Raw genomic sequence first — 22,258 nt, 5'->3', positions numbered from 1 at the left:
ATTAATAGCATCACATCTAGCATATCATCATGGACTACAAGATATTGACAGCACCAGCAGCAACAAATAATCATTATCATATATTATATTAATTACATCTACAACAATCTAAGAACCAAATCTGAGCCAAATAGGGATGACCATATCTAAAATAACATTTGACTACATGGTATAAAGTATTAACACACAGTGGTTTTGGCCGCAAGATGGAGCAAGGCCCGTCTGTGGTAAGCTACTCGCAGCTTCTTATACTTCTGTGCAAATGCTTGCAACTCAATCTCATTTTCTAAAAGCTTATTGTTTAGCGTCTCAGCTTCATCATCTGCTTTTCTCATAGCATCTACACTTTCAACCAGATGGATAAATTAGAGAATGACATTATTTTACACATAACAGATGTGCTGGACTTACAACTCATGAATTCCTAAAATGGATTGGGGTGATCAGATCAGGTTGGGTTTAGGTTGAGGCAACATTTAATAATTATTTGTAATATTAAGTCAAGACTGCACTTGATCTGACAGTTTAAAGGTCAAACTGAGATGATCATACAAGTTTAAAATATAGCTCTTCTTTATGTAATATTGAAATTTATACAAAATGCAAGACAACTAAGTTGGTTTGAGTTGGTAATTAGCACTTGTCTGAATTACATGGGTTATCCAATTTCCTACATATTTCATCCCTCCCCCCCCCCCAGCAACAAAACCCCAGTAAATGTATTGCTTTGAGTTATGAGGTGCCTAACGTACCCGAAATGCCTTCAACAGGTCAGGAAATGCATAGCCGTGAGGGACAGGTACCAACCAATCCCTACTAAATATTTGACCACTTTCATACTTTGTCCCCCTATTTGAGGCTTGATTAGTGCAATAGAGGGTATCCAAGAGGTATCATGATGCCGAAATTTACAAATGAACAAATCTACCCAAAAAGTTATGTGAAAGTGATATATCATGGTTAATACTGTTACGGGCAGAAACTGCATAAGGCAACTACTAGTCCTTACAATGGCACACCTAGTAAATCCAATTCTTTGAATATATAACTAAATAAGTATAAAAATAATAATAGAAATAAAGCAGGATAAATAATTATTACTATGCTAATTCCATTACCATGCAATTTGTCAAGAAGAGCAGACGGGGACTGGGACCGGAGAAGTTCTTCCTTCTGCCTCTCCAAATCAGCCAGCTTCTCCTGAGCTGCCGCCAGCTCAGTTGTTTTTATAATAGTGCACTGTTTTTTTTATAAGATTCAACTAAAAATTAAACATGCTTGCACTTGCCATCAATTACTTTGACACTTGTAGCTTTACAATTGACCTAATGTTTAGCTACTTGCAAGCAACAACGAACATTTATCGTACTAACAAATAGCAGATTCAATTTAAGTAGTAAATTGTCATTTTATTTCAACATGACCTTGATTTTAACAGTTGAAAATTTAGTAGATAGCACTTTTTGGTTCTTGAATACAATGATCATCCCTGTACCAATTGCATCATGACACAATGTCAGGATGCTTTAAAGAAAAATCACAAAGTACTTAAGATGGTTCCATACCTGATTCCTGAGCTCCAATAAACGCGGTTCCTTCTCCATGTTCTCTCCTGTCAAATACATACTTATAAGATAGATTCTTAATGAAGTAAACTGTAACTCACAACATAATGTAAAAATGAAAAAGAGGAACTTACTGGCACGTTGGACTGCCTCTTTCCTAAGCTCATAAATCACCTAAAAGATGAGAAACAACATTACAATGGAAGAGTAAACAAAACACGTGTTTATTATAAAAGAGTATCCAAAAGAAATAAGCAAGAAAAGATACTTTGGATGCTTACACTATTCTGAGTTTTAACTTGTTCAAGTGAATTGAAGAAAGAATTATATGCATCCTTGTCATTCAAAATTCTGCGCAATTCTTCCGCACTGCAAGCAAACAACCTCATATTAACCAGAACTAAAACACAATTTAGTTCAAAGTGGGACCTAATTTCAACTCCAAAATTTCTATGCAAGTATATAGACAGCATGTACCACCAGTAAATAGAGTAAGAAATTCAAGTGCAATTAAAACTACCTTTTATCTTTTAGCTTGGAAATTACAGAAGCGGCCTCACTTGGTGATGGCTGGCTTTGTGATGGGGATCGGCCATAATCCTGAGGCCTCTGGTGGGACCCACCAGCAGAGGAGGCAGATGGGGAAGACATAGGCCCAGAGTTTGAACCAACCACAGATGGAGGGTACCACGACTCTGCAGTAATATTTTGGTAATTTTGCTGAGGCTGTTGTGGCTGGGATCCCCTGTTTATATATCCTTTTTGGATTAGTATTTAGAGGTTTATAAAGCCATTATTTCCTATATTCTATGCTTTGCAGGTGACAGCAAAAGTATTGGTAATAAAAACAAAGGTTATTTTTCACTTTTACAAGTTAAATCTTTTGGTTGTTTGGATTTGGTACTGGGTATATCCTTCTATTGTTAATTGCTCTTCAAACGTAAAACAAAGTCATTAAGGTAATATCTACAGATAAAAGCAATGAGAAGAAAAAAAAAAAAAGATATTTCATGTTTTAATACAATTTATGTCCTGAATGCCAGCTTACCCGAAAAATGGAATCTTCCAGCTCATTATAATGCACTTAAGTCTGCACAAAATTTAAAAAAAAAAAAAAGAAGCTAAATGTCAACATAAAACATTATTCAAGTACAAAAGCATCAAAGAAAGAACAGTTGTAATAAAAAAAATTAAGACCTATCAATTCAAGTTAATCTTCATTGTAATTGTAATAATATCTATATCATAACAAGACACAGAAATTAACTTATAGATTGCAAAAAGTAAATATCAAGGAGACAAAACAAAGAAGGAAACGGGTTATGCACAAGTTCCAGCAGAAAACATCTTAAAATCTATTAAATGTTTCTATATGAGGCCTATATGTATGATGGGTATGATGTGTGCATACCATTTGATTTGATCCTCTTCATAATTAGAAATCAACAAATATGCCCATATACATCTCAAGGTTCAGAATGGAAAGTACAATTATACAGGTTATTTTCCTGTTCTAGAACAAACTCAAGGTAACAAGTTTGGGGGATTTTATTTGTCATTATTTTTCTTTTGTTACACACTATTCTAAAAGTAGTGGAAAGTTTAGTTTTCCAACACCTCATAAAATACTTTCTTTTGAAACAAAAAAGCCTTATACAGTTTAGCTCTCTACAAGATGATTGAGCGCTATCTCATATAAGACTAGAACTTTTAATTGTGTAGCCAATTGCAAAATATTATTCAAAAAATGATTTCAGAACTTATCACAAGATATTTAAACAGTGCTTTAGGTTTTATAAACAGATTTGTCCCAGAGTAAAACCATGACCTCACATGAGGCTCAAATAAAGCAGATCAGAAAATGAATTCTGCCTATTTCTTCTCTAATTTGCGTAACCCTAATCTCCAATTTTACCTACAGATCCTATAAACATCTCCATCAACTCCATCCTAAATTCCCTCGAATTTGACCATATTTGGGCAATTATTGCTACCTTGTTTACTGATTCCAGCTAACTCCCGTCGAATCGACTTGACTCGCTGTAATACTAACTTCCGAGTATTACAACTAATTTCCAGCAAAAACGAGATCAAACATAGGAGGAGAAAAAGAAAACGCGATTAATTCCGTAGAAAAGGAGAATTTCACCTGGTGTGAGATCCGACGCGTAGAGCAGATAGAGCTAACGTGGTCGAACAGCAAGGAAAGGCGCACGAGGTCGGAGCAAAGAGACGAGTACAATCTATCTATAAATGCGTTTAGACGCCGCTAGGTAATGCACCATATTTCCGAAGTGTACAAGGGCATATTTGTGAAACTTTTATGAGACATTAGACATATATTACTGGGTTTTTCATTTTAGCCCAGAAAGTATATTTTATTAAAGGCACCCTTACATTCTAACATCTTTTTTAGTAAGGCTCCAGTGTTATGGGTTGCATAAAGTGCAACGGCTCAATATTTGACTTTTTAAAATCCTAATAGTCGATCCGAATCGTTCATCTTATTCTCCATATTAATATGTGTTTGGAGACCAAATTTTACATTTTTTGGAAATTTTTTACTATTTTTTTAGATAGGTAGAAAATCAAATATCTGAATGGTGCAGAATTTTTTAGATCAAGTGATTTTCTACCTATCTAAAAAATGTAAAATTTGGTCTCCAAAAACATATTAATATGGAGAACAACATGAACGGTTCGGATCGATCGTTAGAATTTGAAAAGTCAAATATTGAGCCGTAGCACCGTAGCCTTACCCCATCTTTTTAGATGTTACTTTGAGTGAGTCTTTGGTACTATGCATAGCATGGATGGCTTTGTACTACGGATCAATATCTTCGTTTTTAAAATTTTAACGGTCGATCTGAACCGTTCAACATGATTTCCATATGAATATGTACTTGCAAACCAAATTTTACATTTTTTAGAATTTTTTTACTATTTGTTTTATATACGTAGAAAATCACTGTTTTTGGATGGCCCAGAATTTTCAGATCAAGTGATTTTCTACCTATCTTAAAAAATAGTAAAAAAATTCAAAAAAAATATAAAATTTGATATGCAAGTGCATATTCATATGAAAATCATGTTGAATGATTCTGATTTTTGAAAACAAAGATATTGATCCATAGTACGGACCCATCCATGTTATTCATAGTACCATAGACTCACTCTATTACTATTCTTGAAAATTAAACCTCTATTTTTTTTGGAAGAGAGACTTCTGCAATTGCATCAAGCTTGCGGTTCTTAGTTTAGAAAGTATTAGCTTTCATTTTTTGTTTCTACTTGGGAGAAATCAGAGCTGATGCTTGCGTGGTTTGATTAATATATAATTTTTAATAATTTTAGTAATATTTTTTTTGTTGTAACAGAGTTAAAATGTGTTATAATATGGAGTTATGTTCACTGAATAGAAACAAATTTTAATGATATCAACCTCGGAGGCTCAACTTATGGATCGTGACAAAAATTTACTATAACTTTTTTTTCCTAAAAATAAACCATAAAATTTCCCCAAAAAAAAAAAAAGTGAAAAAATGCTTGATTAAAAGTTTATCTCTAAACTATGTTATCAAATATTGTGAAAATCGCTCTTTTAGAAATACTTTGATATAATTATAACTTGAGTGAGTCTATGGTACTATGCATATCACGGGTTGTTACCGTGCTACGGCTCTATATTCGAGTTTTCAAATTCTAACGGTCAATCCGAACCGTTCATCTTGTTCTCCATATTAATATGTGTTTGGAGACCAAATTTTACATTTTTTGAAAAAATTTTACTATTTTTTTATATATTTAGAAAATCACTTGATCTGAAAATTCTGGACCATCCAAAAACAGTGATTTTCAATCAATCTTAAAAAATAGTAAAAAAAAAATTCAAAAAAGGTAAAATTTGGTCTCCAAACACATATTAATATGGAGAACAAGATGAACAATTTGAATCGACCGTTAGGATTTGAAAACTCGAATATAGAGCCATAACACGGTAACAAATCGTAATATGCATAGTACCATAGACTCACTCTTATAACTTTGCAACTTTTCAAAATAAAACTGTTTATATCAGATTTGGAATAAGAAAAGTGTTCCTAGTTTCCAGATTTTTTTTTTCTCGCTAAACATGTCAAGAGCTTTATTCAAACAAATTGTTTTTTTTTTTTTTAAAACCTTATTCAAACAAATTGTTGATTGACACTGAAGAGAAGAGCTCTGTGTGGGTGTGGGTCTCCGTTATAACGAATTTTGTAAAAAAAAATATGGTTTTGTAATTTGATCTGAAATCAAGGATTCCAAGGCTTTTATTTTGTCAATGCCATTCTATGAACTTATTAGAGCCTTACCAGAATAATTATCTTCCGGTTCTTTACTTCTTTCTCAATGCAAAATAAGAAGTTTAAACAGAGAGAAGAAAAGTTAGCGAAATTGGGATACTTTGTCAAGCAAGGATGGGATGAGGTGCAATATTGGTAGCGGTTAAATACAAAAATATGACCAGATAGCACTACTGAAGAACAGCAACCAAACAGGTTCGTTCCAACCAAAATTTAAATTACCTACTGATAAAACATAAATACATGTATGACTATGATTGTACACTTTATGAAAGGGAAAATGGATGCAACTAGTTCGCAAAGTAACATCATTTTCGCCCAAAAATATTTTTTTATTATGAATTCAATCATACCTCTATTTTTCCTTCTTTTTTTAGAGAAAGATGATTAAGTCTTCTTGCATCAAATATCCATAGAAATCTCCTAATCCGATGTAGAACATGCAATTTCTCAGACATAACAATATGATTAATATTGAAAACTAGTTCTACGACCATATATTTATAAGATGCCAGAATTTAATTACACAATCCAAGAACAAAAATTTAACACACAACGAGCACGGCTGACAAGACATCAATAATCATTCCTTTAATTAGTATATACTGAACTATATAGCTTATAAATTATATTAAATAATACATACATGAAGGCTGATTAAGAACATAGTACCCAGATAGACCCAATTATTTGATATACACATAAAGGGCATTACTGGTATAATTACACATACCTGAACTCTATATAGTATATACTAAATATATATTTCAGCATGACGCGTCTCCAATCTTATTTTGGCGTGCTCCAACATTTAGCCAATGGCAATCATCAAACCCGCAAAGTGCTGAACCCTTCAACGACTCGCTGACATCCTTCGGCTCCAAGAAAAACTTTGTCCATGCAGGCGTTCCATCCTCATAGGAATTATGAGTGAGTCTTCTAATTCTGGATCCATCTATGTTGATAGTAAATATGTCCCCGTATGGCTGATAATGGTGTGGGTTCGAAATTGGCTCTGCTGAAACGCCAGCATAGTCTGAAGTGAACACTAGTTTTTTTGAATCAGGACTGAACATTGGGTGATTAGCTCTCCCTCCCTCCCCAGTATATACCACTCTTCTGAGATCGGTACCATTTGGGTGCACCATATAGATGGCGAAATCATCCCCACCCGGATTGTCTCTGTTAGAGGAGAAGGCAATCCATTCACCATCAGGGGACCAATTGCACATTGTATCGGTCCACGGGCCCTCGGTGAGCCGGTACAGGCCGGCAGATTCGCCTTTCAACACATCCATGATGTAGAGATTCTTGTGACCTGATCTGCCTGACCGAAACACAATCCATTTCCCATCTGGAGAAGGGGAGGGGAACGCATTGTTATCCCCTCCTGTTGTTAGTTTCTTAATCACCTGTTCAGTGTTATTATTACCAATATGTATAGAAATTATGTCGACCTTTGTGCTTTCGCTTGCGAAATCTGGGCCATAGCTAGTATAGATGACCCCTTCCCTCTTCCAATCCCAGGCAGTTGGGAAAGCATTGCCCGAGAAAATCTGTCGAACACTTCTTGAGCCATCGGTATTTGCTACATAAACCCCAGGCAAATTCACAAATGCAATGTGTTTACCATCTGGGGAGAAGGAAGGGAAGGATCCATCAAACCTAAACAGAGAGAATTCCTCAGGTGCAATGCTTTTCAGGTTTTCAAGGAGTAAAGGTGGGTTTCCATTGCTCCCTCCACGGCACCGGTGGTATCCGATCCGAGACCCATCTGGAGAAATGAAAGGGTTGTAATGGTGAGAGAAGGGCTTCACAGTTCGGGTCACCTCTATATAAGAATAATTCCCTTCATTTCTCAAATCAACAAGCTCAATGTGCCGATATTTAGAATCAGGTCGTCGTGTGGCAATGGCTACCACACCCGGTAAACCAGGTGAGGCAGCAGGAGTGAAGGCATGAAAGCCGGTGGGAGTGATTCGATCAATTGAGATCAATGAAATAAGGTCACCAGTTACACTAAGAACAGCTTTGTAAACACCCCACCATCCAGATTCATCTCTCCTGTGGAAGTAAAGTGTCGAATCGTCAGCCCAACATGGCCAGCCTGCATGGTGTTCGATGAAAGTCCTCTGAGAACCATCTGAAGTTCTGAACAGATACAAGTCAGTGTTCAGCTCTTCGACCTCACGCGACCAAGCGCTCAATGATGCAACCGCTGTCCAATATCCCGATGGTGAGATGGCCGGGCTAAAATCCACCACGTCATCAGGGGTGAGCCTTTTGGTGTGCAAAGTGGAGATGTGAGTGGAGTACACAGCAGCCCAGCTCTTCCTTGGAGAAGAACTAGGCACATGGGTAGATACGTATATAAGGTTCTCTCCAGAGAGAGAAGGTCGGTCTTTCATGGAGACAGGAGAGAGGTGTGGTGTTAAATCAAAGCGAGTCTTACCAGAATCAGCGAAAACAGAGTGGGGCGAGAGAGTGACTTGCTCGATGGAAGGGAGGAGATCGAGCAAGAGGTGGTGCGACCCGTTTCGCTCGGAGACATATAGGATAGTATTTGAGGAGGGGAAGAAACCGTTGAAATTGACTGAGACGCCATCAGTGAGTTGAGTTTCTTGGCTGAGAGAGATGGAGTCGAATTGGGATGTGGTGGAGAGTGAGAAGATGTCGAAAGAGTAGCGGCTCCGGCCAAGCGTGGTGAAGACTATGGATTCGGCAGAGGTGGCAGCAGCTGCTCCGGTGAACTGGTGGAAGAAAAGGAGGGGAAAGAAGAGGAAGAGGAGAAGAGATGCCATGGAGATGGGTGTTTTAGTTGGAGACATACGGAGGGTACTAAAGTAGGAGGGAGAATTTTACAGTATTTGAAGGAGAGCTTATTCAGTCTGTAACTTGTGTTATTGAGGAGATAATGGAGGATGACGTCCATGGATCAGAGTGAATCCGTATCACCCCAGGTACCTGAGGTGAAAGAAAAAATCTAAACCGTTCTTTTAGCTTAGCACAGATCTCAAAGTAAACTCCCTACAGTCATAGTAGGGTCCGGATTGAGTTGGATATGGATAGAATTAATCTGGATCGTTCATTTTTCTAAATTGTACCTCAGGTACCTGGTGGAACACGGACTCTGGATGGATAGGAATTTTTTTCATAAACCATAATTGAAAAATGGATTCTTAGGGAACCAATATGATTACAACTTTTTTTTCAAAAACCATAAGAACCGTGGGAACCTCACGGTCTGGCATTTTTTTTTTCCAGACCGTGTGCTTCTCACGGTCTTGCCAAAAAAAAAAAAAAATTTATTTTTTTTTTTTAAAAAACAGATTTTTTTTTTTAAAAAAACATATTTTTTTTCAGACCGTGGGGTTCCCACGGTCTCAATTTTTTTTTTTTTTTTTTTTTTTATAAAACAGAATTTTTTTTAATTTTTTTATTAAAATATTAGAAATGTTGAATATGTTTCTTTGAAAATAGATGAAATACAATATAATTTGATTTATTAGAAATACTGCAATAAATAACCCTGATCAATATTTTTCAGGTCGGATTTTTTGCGGCTGTAAGAAAAATTAATATATTTATTTATGTGTTATTAGAAAAAAAATAAAAATGCTTAGATTCTGAGTTATTGATCCCGGTTCAAAAGTCACTTCTAGGTAATCCAGAAAATATTGTGATCCCTCTAGGACATTTAATTTATAAAAAGTTATATCTATTTTGAGAATTCTTTTTGAATAACAATTATTAAATAACTTAAAAGTTATTATTATTTTCAAAAATATATACAACTTTTCATAAATTAAATTTACTAGAAAGATCACAATATTTTATAGATTACCTAGAAATGACTTTTGAACCGGGATCAATAACTCAGAATCTAAGCATTTTTATTTTTTTCTAATAACACATAAATAAATATATTAATTTTTCTTACCGCCGCGAAAAATCCGACCTGAAAAATATTGATCCGGGTTATTTATTGCAGTATTTCTAATAAATCAAATTATATTGTATTTCATCTATTTTCAAAGAAACATATTCAACATTTCTAATATTTTAATACAAAAAATTAAAAAATTAAAAAAAATTCTGTTTTATAAAATAAAAAAAATTGAGACCGTGGGAACCCCACGGTCTGAAAAAAAAAATCTGTTTTTTTTAAAAAAAAAAAAAAAAAAAATTGGCAAGACCGTGAGAAGCACACGGTCTGGAAAAAAAAAAAAATGCCAGACCGTGAGGTTCCCACGGTTCTTATGGTTTTTGAAAAAAAAGTTGTAATCATATTGGTTCCCTAAGAATCTATTTTTCAATTATGGTTTATGAAAAAAATTCGATGGATAGGGTCAAGGCTCTTGAATTCTCATCCTCTGATATATCTCATATTTTGGGTGATTTTTTGAAAAATTTCAAACGTTCAAATACGTTCTACACGAATCTCAAAGCTCATATTATATTGACCCCCACGGTCTTCCTAGAATAGGCACCGGACACGTCGATCACGCAAAATATTAGATACCTCGGAGGACACGCACTCAACGCTCCTTCGGTCTTTCCAGAAAAAAAGGGTTAATGAAAAGATAAAACGAGAAATTTACGTGTCGGTCCTCAAACTAATTAAAATAAATAAATTATCCCTTGAACTTTTTTTTATTTGGATCTTATGTTGTTCTCCAACTTTTATAATAATTAAATTACTCCCTTTATTTTTCAGAAGATATTAATGTTTTTGCTAATATGAATTAATTTATTTAACACGTGAACTTTGATCTGTCAATTGCTTATTAACCATGTGCTAACAAATTTTTTTTTTTAAAGCTAACTCGATTTTGTCATAAATTTATTAATATATTCTTATTGCAGTTTCGACTTTTTATATATTATAAATTTATTACAGCAGCAGCACTGAATGATTATTTTATTTTTCTGTTAAGCAAGATTTCATATGTGAAACTCTCATTATATTAACTAATTTAGTGTAGTTTGAAAAGTAAAGGAACTAATTTGGTTATTTAAAAGTTTAAGGATCAACCTGATGTAAATGAAAATTTAAGGACTAGTTTAATTCTATTGAGAAAGTTTGAAACCAAAACTTAATATGTTCTAAGATAAAAATGGACAGCAAGGTTTTATTTATTTTTTAATATTTATATGACACTTTCTTTCCAAGCAACTTTACCGCACAAATTGTCAAAACATAGAATAATTCCTAATTTATTGAGGTTGTTTATATAATTTGGTCGGTGTCACATCAATAATTACAATTGTTTGTTGCAATCAAGTAAACATAAAATTTATTAAATATTGAATGTGACTTGAAATTATTAGGATAAAGATAGTTCGACCTATATTATTGACGTGGCAGAAGATTTTTTTTATTTCAATATAATAGACTGTGCCTACTTATAAATTTTATTAAAAATTGTAAACCTTTATATGGTATTGCCAAAAAAAAAGATAAACAATTTACCCTAAAAAAGGAAAGTTCTGCCTAGCTAGTGTGTGTTATAAAAAATAATTGCAGAAATTGTGCATAGAGTGAGTCTATGGTACTATGCATATTACGATTTGGTACCGTGCTACGGCTCTATATTCGAGTTTTCAAATCCTAACGGTCGATCCGAACCGTTCATCTTGTTCTCCATATTAATATGTGTTTGGAGACCAAATTTTACATTTTTTGAAATTTTTTTACTATTTTTTTAGATTTATTGAAAAACACTGTTTTTGGATGGTCCAGAATTTTCAGATCAAGTGATTTTCTAAATATCTAAAAAAATAGTAAAAAAATTTCAAAAAATGTAAAATTTGATCTCCAAACACATATTAATATGGAGAACAAGATGAACGGTTCGGATCGACCGTTAGGATTTGAAAACTCGAATATAGAGCCGTAGCACGGTAACAACCCGTGATATGCATAGTACCATAGACTCACTCATTGTGCATACTATAAAAAATAATTACCATCATTTAGTAACTCAGCAGTTTGCAAAACATTATTAAGAGATTCCAAAAAAAAAGATACAGCGATTTTTATCTAAATTTTGGAATGTATGTTTTCAACACACGACCGAGTGAAAATTACACTATAACAAATTTGAAGTGCTTAATAAATAACATAAAACTTACATTTAGCAAACTGGAATTTGTTCTACCATGTACAGATGTACTAATAGTGGTTGTATTTGCCATACAAATGGATTGAAATATTGTTCCAGTTGAATACGATACGATATAAATATTTAATCATTTTTCTAATCAAATTAACTTAATTTTTTTGCTAAAATTTAAACACCAATCTGACTAGTATAAATGTCATTTTTTAATGAAAGCAAAAAATAAAAATAAAAGCCTATTGCAATTTATTTTTATCTTTTGCTTTTATTAAAATGATATTAGGGACCCTGGTTGGGATGAATTCACATCCTCTCCAATACCTGATAAGGGAATCTTTTACAATTACTAGATCTCAACCGTACTTTTTAACTTGGCACGAATCTCAAAGCCCAAAAATACAGCCCCTACAGTGACCCGAATCCCAAGCTGATTGAGATTTAATCTCAAACCGTAAAATAAGTGATCCTCTGCAATATCCGTGCAATACCTGAGAGGATACGGATTCGGTTGGGATAGGGTGTGCTATGAAAGATGAGGCTCTCAGAGAAAAGTTAGTTACTTTCTGGGGGGGGGGGGGGGGGGGTCAAGGAAAGGATAGTTTACCTTCTTCTTTTTTTTTTTATAGAAAAAAAGGATAGTTTACCTATATGTGATTGTGATGTAACAATAAGATGTACTCTCTGAGAATTTTGCTCTATTTTGTTTCTAATATATCAACTGACAACATCTGTCAGTACTTTCATAAAAAAAAAAAAAAAAAATACAATTAAAGAACAATAATTGGTGCAATCTTGATTCCAGGTACTTTGTCTTCATTGCTTTACGGAATATACTGAGGACGTGTCAATTATAGATGAGTCATGCAAGGTGAAAGAGCGTATCAAAACTCCCAAAAAAAAATATGAAATTTAGATTTATAATGTTCTAATTTGAGCAAAATTAGGATATGATGTGTTCATCAAGAGAGATTGGTGAGCACATCTCCAAAAAAATTATCAAATTTACTTCGAACTACGAATTCAAACTGTTAAAATTTAAGTATTTCGTAAATGATGTATGTACATGTAAAATTTTTCAAGTTTCGAATATTTTTAGCACATGTTCAAGCAGTCAAAACAATTAATATTTTATAAGTTAATTTTTTAATTATTTTATGTATTAATTTTTTATATTTTTACATGCAAATATATCACTCACGGAGTGCTTGAATTTCAATGATTTAAATTCGTAATTTGAAATCAATCCAATAAATTTTTAGAAATGTGCTCACTAAGACGAGCCGATGACACTTTAATTTTGCTCTCCTAATTTATTCTTTTGTTCCGAGGATTGGGATTGCAACCTCGTCCGGACTCCGGAGCTATTTTAAGCCGTTTAACCCTGATCCGAAATCCGAACCCGTTGGAGACGAAAAGGAGATGCCAATCACCTCAAATCGATAGTCCCAAATACCTTTCCTTCCCTGCCAATCTATCTCGTCATGTCCGAGCGCGGTGGCAAGCCCCGAAAAAGCCGCACCAGCCCCGTCTCCTCTCCTACCTCTACCCTCTTTTCTCTTCCAATGTTCTCTCTTTCTCGCATGCTACGCCGCTCCTACCTCGCCAAATGCCTCGCAGCCTTCCTCGCTATTCTCTCCCTCTACGCTCTCCACCACTCCATACCCTTCTCTTCGCCACCGACGCCTCCCGGCTCCTTGACGTCTACCTCCTCATTCTTGGCAGCTGATGCCACTACCAAGATCTACCTCTATGACCTCCCCTCCAAGTTCACGTACGGCGTCATTCGTAGCTACCTCCTTGCACGTGGAGGTAGCGACCGGTCTACCTCTGACGCCGACCTTCGGTATCCTGGCCACCAGCATTCGGCTGAGTGGTGGCTGTTTTCAGACCTCCTTCGGTCTGATCGCAATCCAGATTCTCCAATTGTAGTTGTTTCAGATCCTTCTCAAGCTGATCTCTTTTACGTTCCCTTTTTCTCTTCTCTGAGCTTGATTGTGAACCCAATCCGGCCCACTGATGAGTCAGCCATGGGGTCATACAGTGATGAGCATATGCAGGAGGAGCTGGTGGAGTGGTTGGAGAGGCAGGATTACTGGAAAAGGAATAAGGGGAGGGATCATGTGATAATCTGTCAGGATCCAAATGCACTTTATAAGGTGATTGATCAGATTCGAAATGCGGTGCTGCTTGTTTCTGATTTTGGTAGGCTGAGAGAGGATCAGGCATCACTGGTTAAGGATGTGGTGCTTCCTTACTCTCACAGGATTAATCCTTACAAAGGGGAGGTTGGGGTTGAAGCGAGGCTATCTCTTCTTTTCTTCATGGGAAATCGGTACCGGAAAGAGGTAGGCTTGAATTATGTCTATATTGTATTTGGTCAATTGCTGAAACATAGAGAACAGAGGTACTTAGGTACTCACTAATGGCTGTGGTTGAATGGTTGGTTTAAGAAATGCAGTACTATTAAATCAGAAGTTTTCATATATATGTTCTTAATTGAAAGTATCTTGTTTGGCATTCTTTTACTCAATCTGAAATATAAGTGTCTTTGTGAATTTTATTACTTTGTTATACTTGGCAAGCAAAATTACAAGACAGCCCTCGTGGCCTCTTATCCTCAGAATTCTGTCTGATGCCCTAAAATTCAATTCCAGTGTTCTCAATTCTGTGTTTTTATAAAAACATGGAAGTACTATTTCAGCTCATAATTGGTCTAGGAGAGCTAAGTTGTTAATTTGTATAGTCTAAACTTGTTTGATGATTTTATTTTTCTTAATCTCTTCTTTCTTCTGATTTAGTTGTTATTTAGTTAGATATAGAAGATTGCTTCCCTCTATATTTACAACATGCATTACCAGTAGTCTAGTTTCTTCATATTTCTCCTGAAACTGTGTTTCATTCGAATATCTCCCATTTTATTTTCAGGGTGGAAAAGTTAGAGACACTCTCTTCCAAATTCTAGAAAATGAGAAGGATGTGATTGTCAAGCATGGGGCTCAATCAAGGGAGAGCCGACGAATGGCAACACAAGGGATGCACTCTTCTAAGTTCTGTCTCCACCCAGCTGGCGATACCCCCTCAGCATGCCGGCTCTTCGATGCCATTGTCAGCTTGTGCGTGCCAGTGGTAGTTAGTGACTATATCGAGTTGCCGTTTGAAGATGTGATTGATTATAAGAAGATTGCCATATTTGTTGAGACCAATGTTGCGGTTCAACCTGGATTTCTGACATCCATGCTTAGGAAAGTGAGCACAGAGACAGTTTTGAAGTATCAGCAAGAAATTAAAAAGGTACATAAAATATTTCCTACCAGCAGTGGTTATTAGTTGGTACTTGCTTTGAGGCCTGCTTGTTCTGTGCTTCCATAATAGCTGATAATTCAAGTATTAATCTAGTTTTAAAAGTGAAGTTCCAGGCTTGAAAAATCATACAAGTATTAAGCTGGGTTAGTAGTGTAGTTACCAGGCTGTCATATGGTTGTTGATCCTTTATGTCCTAGTTGCTAGCAGTTAAGAACAGCACAAAATATTAATCTAGTTTCATATATTCTTTTTCTTTTCCTATATTTCTTTTGTACAGTTTGAAGCTTTTTATACTAGATCATTATTATATACGGTACTAAGTATTTTCTTTTTTGATTGAAACTAATTATGTATTTTTCACTCATTGCAGGTGAAGCATTATTTTGAGTATGAAAGCCCCAACGGAACAGTTGATGAGATTTGGCGACAAGTTTCTTCCAAGTTACCCCTAATTAAATTGATGATTAATCGTGACAAACGCCTTGTGAAAAGGGATGCTAACACCACCGATTGCTCATGTATTTGTTCAAGACAAGATGAGGCACTCATTAGGTGATTATTGTATAGTTCAGAATTCAAAGGCCTACATTAATAATTGAGCTATGTTTCTTTCCAAAATAGAAAAGAAGCTTCGAAGGGTTTTAGGATTCTAGGAAAATTCTGTTTGTATAGATATGTCTGTCTCCATTCTTTAAATAATCTTACCTTCTCAACATGTAGGATAGCATAAAATAGCAGACTTTGCTATCATTAATGATAATGAATTGTCAATCTGATTGCAATAGGTTATGGATAATATGTAGTATTACGTTTAATTAATTATTTTTTGTATCTTGCTTCTTTTTCCACCTGTATTATAATCTAATTGAGCAGTGCATTTTGCTCTTTGGATTTTGTAATGTTTATCTTTCTAATTTGCCGGATTGCTCAAAAAACCTCTGAAACCTTGCTGGATTAACCTATTTAGATGTCTTTTTTGGGGTGTATGTGTTTGTGATATTTATGCGTATTTACATTGTTTTGGTTTACTGGAACCAACCAAAAGAATATAACCTGTCTTCTACTCTTATGCTCCATGTATGTTTCCTTCAATGGTCAAATCATTCATTTGTTGTAATAGTGACAAAAAGAGTGGCCAACAATTGCAGGAAAGATCTATGAAGAAAAACTGGAGGAAGTTGATAACTATTTGCTATAACTGTCATGAAAATACACAATAATTGTCTTTGAAAATGAGATAGATTCTCGTTTTTTCCTTCCACTTTCTCAGAATAACACCCAACAATCTGATAGACAAAAATAAGTGGAAATGAAAATAAAAATTATCGTAGATTGAAAGAAATTAAACACAAACCAACAATCTGATGTTGAAATGTACTCTGTTGTTGAAGACACTTGTGAAAATATATAACGACTACAGTTGAGAGTTGAGACCAAAGAAGATAATTATGTTCAAAATCTAAAACAAAAATCACAGAACAACCTAGATTCACAGATTGCATAAACTGAGTAAAGAATCACACATTCAAAGAATAACGAATAAAATTCGCTCTGTTGTCCACCACAAGTGCAAGTCTCCTATCTTCGGGAGGTTCCACCATGATCTCTCTCGACATGTTGTACTAACAAGACTGGGTCTCTAAAGCCCTTGCTACATTTTGGACAAACATCAAGCACCATAGGTTTTTGACCTGACCTAGAGTTATTCACGTGAACTCTCTCTGCATGCTCAATCAAAGCTGATACGTTTGCAAACCTCGCATTACACTGTGTACACTGCTCAACAAGGGCCCCGCCACTGCTGCTACTTGGCCCCATTGAAAATGCCTGATTGGTTGCAACGGTTAACTTTTGCATGCCGGCCTCAGCAGAGGCCCGAACTGAATTCCACCATGAAGAGGAATTGTTCGAATTGGTATTCTTTTTACTTCTACTTAGCATACTAACAAAGGGGAATGAGGGTTCAGGTTTCTTTGGGCCAGGGCACTTGTGATCAGGCCCGAATCTATGTTTCAAGCAGTGTTCTATCAAACAATCCTTGCATTTGATTGTGTTGGAGAAGGTGAGGGTTTCCTTGCATCCTCGAACTGGACATCTCCTTTTCGTTGTGGCCTTTTGGTAATTGGAGGGATCACAGTCAGTGTTGCAATGCGACTCCCATGTTATATTCGGGTCTTGATTTGGAATTAAGCGAACCGATTTGGCGCAAAGTGGGCAAATCACAACGGTCACATCGTTTGGGTTTGCAACTGGGCACTGGTGTGTGATGTAACTTCTATGCTCAAGACAGAACACCTATAAATACAATAAATAAAATATCTGTCGGGTGAGTATAGAAACAAATAAATTGATAATCTGATATGCATGGTATGCATTAATCCAGTTGAAAAACCCTCAATTGAGCACACAGATCAAGTGGAAAAATCGAGGGAGATTTAGACAACTTGAAATAACTAACCAGTATTATTTCCAATTTCGAGAATTTTTAAGCAAGCACATGTAAATTACCAAAGAAATTAAACAGATACTTCCATTATATCATTTTGATGCAAAAGGAGAGAAATTTTAAGGACGTTGCCTTGTTTGGCTGCGTCGAATAGTTCAAATTCAGTTCTAATCAGATAACCCTTCGAATCGAAGAACCAAGGTTTTCAATCATCATACATCTCTCACGATATTGATGAACTTTTTGTTGGATCACAACAAATTAGCAATACTTGGTGACTGATTTTTTTTTTTTTTTTAATGAAGGACTGAATTATTGATATTCCTACCAATAACCCCCCTATTCCTAAAGAATATTTCATATTTACCAAATCTAACCAAACATTAATTATTTGAATAGGCAGATATGAATCAATAACCATAAAAAATTTCATCTTCGCACAACTTCTACATGATAGGAAGGGGAAAAATAAATAAAAAGTTTGGTCAATAGAAAACTGTACCTCGTGGCATCGATCACAGGTGAAGGGAAGGAAGTCAATTTGCTTGCAATCCTCCAGGCTGCAGTGCTGCCCCAAATTAGGAAATGCTGGGGTTCCCATGAGATGGAATCGACAAAATGAGCGAACTAATTATTAACGGATTTCCCCCTTCTTGTTTCGAATAAATTTCGAATCCCAATCGCAATCTTTTCTCTCCTCCTCTCTCCCGCTTAAAAATACCGAGATCTCTCTACCAATCGAAATCCTCCTCTCCTCTCTGTCGCTTGAACAAAACGCGTTGCGACAGAGAGAAGGAAGAAATACAACAGAAAACGAAGTTTCCTGATTCTCACGCCAGTCAAAATGGTGGAATGGGTCCCCGCTCCTCTCCAAGTGTGCGTATCCTCTGAGATATCTCATATTTTGCGTGACCGACGTGTCCGGTGCCTATTGGCAGGATGCGAATTCTCCTCTAGAGTCCGCATCGTCCGCGTTAGTCAAAAAGAGCATCTTTTGAGTGAATACATATTGACCGTACGATTGTAGAGATACGAATTACCAATGGCACGGAATCGATGCACTTTGTGTAGAGATGCTACTTTTACTCGATTATTCGGATCTGATTCGGAACTGAACCGGATCTGATTCGGAATCGACCCGGAACCGACCCGGATCCGATTAATTTGGATAGGGTATGGTTTAAAAAATATAACCGGTTAAATTATGAGTACAATTACAAAATTAATAATTTAATATCCGACCCTGATCCGAACCGGAACTGATACTGTAATGGGTAGGATATGGGTATCATTTAATTATCCGACCCATAACCGAACCCGACCCGATACTCGTATAAATACCCGATAAAATATATATTAATAACTCTGTATTAAGTTTTTGTGTTAGATAATATATTTCAACTGTGATATAGCTTGGTAAAACTTAACCAGGTTTATGCTGTTGTTTTACACTAGCTTTTTAATTACGGCCTTAACAAGTTCGGTTATTCCGTGCTATATTTTACTAATATAAAAAAAAATTCTGCTCATATGACTAATCTAATATATGATACTTCCAATTCAATTTGCTATGTTTATACACACATGAGCTTCAGAATCCGCTTTTAGCACAGGTAACAGAGTAATTGATGACAAACGAGCAAGTTTGGAGGCATCAACAATTGAAGCTCTCATTTGTTGCAACGATTGGCAAAATAGTAATTGAGATAATGTACTTGCAAATGTTTAATCAATATGATAGTATTTTTTAATTTAGATAGATAACTAATAATTTAGAGTTATTATTTTTATTTTGCTATGTAGCATGATATATTTTATAATTTATGAACAAGATTAATAGTATAATTTTTATTTTGTAGCAGTTTTTAATTTATATTGTAATGATTTATTATATGAGATGTTTAAGAAATTATAATTATATTTAAATGTAAATAATTTCTCAAATGCTTTGGAGTTGTGACCTATACCCGCTTTGGATCCGGAACCGCCCCGTATCCGAACCGGACCCGATAATTCACAAACAAGTTATGGATATCTATCTACCCGGAACTGAAAGACTGGACCCAAAAAATCTACGGGTAGATAGGTATCCGGATCCGGACCCGACCCGGTTTGAAACAAATAAGTATATGGATCGAAGTTCGGACCCGAACACTTTTAGGGTACGGGTCCAAATATAATAGTACCCTGACCCGACCCGACCCGATAGCATCTCTAACTTTGTGTAATATCTGAACCGTCTACTGCAAATCAGAGGCTCATCTCAATTAGCCTCCAAAAATTTTCTTACTATTGGAGAGGAGCCTGACTAGTATAACATTAATGTCATTTCAACCTATATAACACTAACTCTAAAACCTATCAAATCGACTTCGAACGACTAATTCAAACCGATTTACATTATGAGTGATGCGTTTACATACAAATTTTTTATATTTTCGAGTTATTTTAGTGTCAAATCAAGTGGTGAAAATATTGAAAAATTAAGAGAAATTTGGATATATACCCATCACAACTTCTTAAATTAGATATTTACCCATCTAAAATTGAAAATTAGATATTTTCCCATTTAAACATAACATATTTATTAATATACCCATTTTCAATTTTTCTCACTAAAAAAAATTAATTAATATTAATTAAATGTTTCAATAACAATACTACCCTTCACAGTTGTCTCCCCATCCCACCCTTCTTCTCATCACTTCCTCCTTCATATGCTATGACAACATTTATGCACAGAACAAAGAAAAGGAGGAACTGTCATCCTGATTTGTTTTAGTTCATCAGAAAAACTTTGTGCCAATGAAATACAACAGCAAATGCTATGTACTTTATTGGCCAGAAATATAAAACTTAATGGTAAATATATACTGAAATATATGCCGTGTAAATACTGTTGACCGAAAAGCATCAATGCCAAATATATAACTGATGACTCAAAGCATTAAATTTCAAAGATATACTGAAATTAATATATGCCTTGAAACGATCATTTCTTCTCTCCCCATCCCACTCTTCTTCTCCTTGTGCCCTCCCTCTCCCCCTCCCCCTAGCCCTTCCTTCCTCCCCCCCCCCCCCCCCCCATCTTCCATCTCCTCCACTGACTCCAGTTACAAAAAAAACGAAATTGGATTTATAAAAATGAAATTCAATTTGTTAAAGCATCTAAATTGTACAAATTCACAAGATGCTCAATCAAATTGGATTTATAAGGATGGTAGATTGGGGTTAAAAATGTCATATTCGGTGGCTGAAAAGGATATATGCGTTCAAAGTTTAAAATAAATCAAAGACATTTTTAACAACCAATAATACAGATACATAATTGACCAATACAACAATAATGCTCCAATTGAACCCAAATAGATCATAATCAGCCATCAATTATGCAATTGGATAATCTTCTAGCTGTTACTGGCGCATAGTACAGCTGCTGCAGTACTATGCATTCTGTTTTGCTGTGTTCTATTAGTACTGGTACGGTAATTAGAAGTAGAGAATGTACTTGTTTCAAAACTAGTGAGAGAAGAAGTGTTGTCATAGTCAGGCCTGTCATTAAAATTTTGAGCTCCTTTTGCATTCTCAGGTTTAACCTTGCAGCTTGCGCCATTCAACACAGTTTTTTCTCTTCAGATAGTACAAAATGTTGTCTGTAATTATGGAATAAAATTGGTATCTTGTATCAACTCCATGTCAAGTCACACTATAAGTTAACCTTATTGGGATATTATAAATAAAGACACAGTGAATGAAGAGGAAGCGAGGTTGGAGGAGATGAAGGGTGCGCTGGGGGAGAGGGAGGGCGGGTTGGGAGAGAACAAATTATCGTTCCTGGAGAGAAAGGGCGGGATTGGGGAAGAAGAAAGATCTGCTGCGTGGGAAGGTTTTAGGAAAGAATTGTGAAGGGTAGTATTGTCATTGAAATATTTAATTAATATTAATTAATATTTTTAGTGAGAAAAATTGAAAATGGGTATATTAATAAATATGTTATGTTTAGATGGGGAAATATCTAATTTTCAATTTTGGATGGGTAAATATCTAATTTAAGAAGTTGTGATGGGTATATATCCAAATTTCTCAAAAATTAATGTATTAAAATTAACTTAAAAACTCACACATTTGACCACTTGACTTAGTACTAAATAAATTTAAAAAGTTATAAATTTTACATGTAAACGCATAACTAATGAAGTAGATCGGTTTGAACTGTTTGGATTCACCGTTTGAAGTCGATTTGATAAGTTTTAGAGTTGGTGTTATATAAGTTGAAATGACACTGATATTATACTTGCCAAACTCCACAATACGTCACCCGATTTTTCCTATTTTTTTTTTTTTTTTTGAAATACCGGGCAGTGGCTGCCAGGTTTGATGTATTAATGAAATAAAGGATTATACAGGCTACATGCATCAATATTCCTGTTGGCCCTCAATAAACTGTGGCATGCAAGCCTACATTCATGCCAACCACAT

The 22,258-nt window shown here is 35.3% G+C and overlaps 4 protein-coding genes across 9 annotated transcripts; 1 reads left to right on the top strand and 3 right to left on the bottom strand.

Moving 5' to 3' along the window:
- Positions 1-44: 44 nt before the first annotated feature.
- On the bottom strand, positions 45-3,866 carry VPS37-1 (Modifier of rudimentary (Mod(r)) protein). Of its 6 annotated transcripts, none has more exons than XM_078292551.1 (9): positions 3,715-3,804; positions 3,394-3,633; positions 2,614-2,655; positions 2,086-2,310; positions 1,847-1,934; positions 1,700-1,739; positions 1,566-1,612; positions 1,119-1,239; positions 45-340 (listed from the first exon to the last, which is right to left on the bottom strand). In XM_078292551.1, the coding sequence occupies exons 3-9, from the start codon at positions 2,637-2,639 to the stop codon at positions 180-182; spliced, it is 708 nt and encodes a 235-aa protein (XP_078148677.1). In that variant the 5' UTR covers positions 2,640-2,655; positions 3,394-3,633; positions 3,715-3,804; the 3' UTR covers positions 45-179. The 6 variants fall into 6 exon arrangements, with proteins under 6 accessions (XP_078148677.1, XP_078148678.1, XP_078148680.1 ...); XM_078292552.1 differs by having other exon boundaries at positions 3,560-3,633; XM_078292554.1 differs by having other exon boundaries at positions 2,614-2,634; positions 3,537-3,633; positions 3,715-3,801.
- A 2,659-nt stretch (positions 3,867-6,525) lies between these two features.
- LOC144544312 (DPP6 N-terminal domain-like protein) lies at positions 6,526-8,788 on the bottom strand. Its single transcript, XM_078292776.1, has one exon. It carries the CDS (start codon positions 8,734-8,736, stop codon positions 6,676-6,678), a length of 2,061 nt encoding a protein of 686 aa, XP_078148902.1. The 5' UTR covers positions 8,737-8,788; the 3' UTR covers positions 6,526-6,675.
- A 4,610-nt stretch (positions 8,789-13,398) lies between these two features.
- Positions 13,399-16,178, top strand: ARAD1 (Exostosin family protein). The gene is made up of 3 exons (XM_078292794.1): positions 13,399-14,375; positions 14,956-15,321; positions 15,704-16,178. The coding sequence occupies exons 1-3, from the start codon at positions 13,512-13,514 to the stop codon at positions 15,887-15,889; spliced, it is 1,416 nt and encodes a 471-aa protein (XP_078148920.1). The 5' UTR covers positions 13,399-13,511; the 3' UTR covers positions 15,890-16,178.
- A 643-nt stretch (positions 16,179-16,821) lies between these two features.
- Positions 16,822-18,632, bottom strand: LOC144544322 (zinc finger AN1 and C2H2 domain-containing stress-associated protein 16-like). Its single transcript, XM_078292796.1, has 2 exons — positions 18,282-18,632; positions 16,822-17,628 (listed from the first exon to the last, which is right to left on the bottom strand). Exons 1-2 carry the CDS (start codon positions 18,378-18,380, stop codon positions 16,912-16,914), a joined length of 816 nt encoding a protein of 271 aa, XP_078148922.1. The 5' UTR covers positions 18,381-18,632; the 3' UTR covers positions 16,822-16,911.
- Positions 18,633-22,258: the final 3,626 nt, after the last annotated feature.

This window comes from Carex rostrata, chromosome 26 (assembly GCF_964058835.1).
Source record: "Carex rostrata chromosome 26, lpCarRost1.2, whole genome shotgun sequence".
In the NCBI taxonomy this organism is placed as follows: domain Eukaryota; kingdom Viridiplantae; phylum Streptophyta; class Magnoliopsida; order Poales; family Cyperaceae; genus Carex; species Carex rostrata.
This window is presented reverse-complemented; position numbering and strand designations above follow the sequence as displayed.

Bases quoted from the DNA above. Each gene is read 5' to 3' on its own strand.
- LOC144544312 (XM_078292776.1), bottom strand. From the start codon at position 8,736: ATGTCTCCAACTAAAACACCCATCTCCATGGCATCTCTTCTCCTCTTC.
- ARAD1 (XM_078292794.1), top strand. From the start codon at position 13,512: ATGTCCGAGCGCGGTGGCAAGCCCCGAAAAAGCCGCACCAGCCCCGTC. The intron at 14,376-14,955 runs GTAGGCTTGAAT...TTTTATTTTCAG, and splicing joins GAAATCGGTACCGGAAAGAG to GGTGGAAAAGTTAGAGACAC. The intron at 15,322-15,703 runs GTACATAAAATA...CACTCATTGCAG, and splicing joins ATCAGCAAGAAATTAAAAAG to GTGAAGCATTATTTTGAGTA.
- LOC144544322 (XM_078292796.1), bottom strand. From the start codon at position 18,380: ATGGGAACCCCAGCATTTCCTAATTTGGGGCAGCACTGCAGCCTGGAG. The intron at 17,629-18,281 runs GTACAGTTTTCT...TTGTATTTATAG, and splicing joins CCTGTGATCGATGCCACGAG to GTGTTCTGTCTTGAGCATAG.
- VPS37-1 (XM_078292549.1), bottom strand. From the start codon at position 2,639: ATGAGCTGGAAGATTCCATTTTTCGG. The intron at 1,613-1,699 runs GTAAGTTCCTCT...TGTATTTGACAG, and splicing joins AGAGGCAGTCCAACGTGCCA to GAGAGAACATGGAGAAGGAA. The intron at 1,240-1,565 runs GTATGGAACCAT...TAAAAAAAACAG, and splicing joins TATTGGAGCTCAGGAATCAG to TGCACTATTATAAAAACAAC.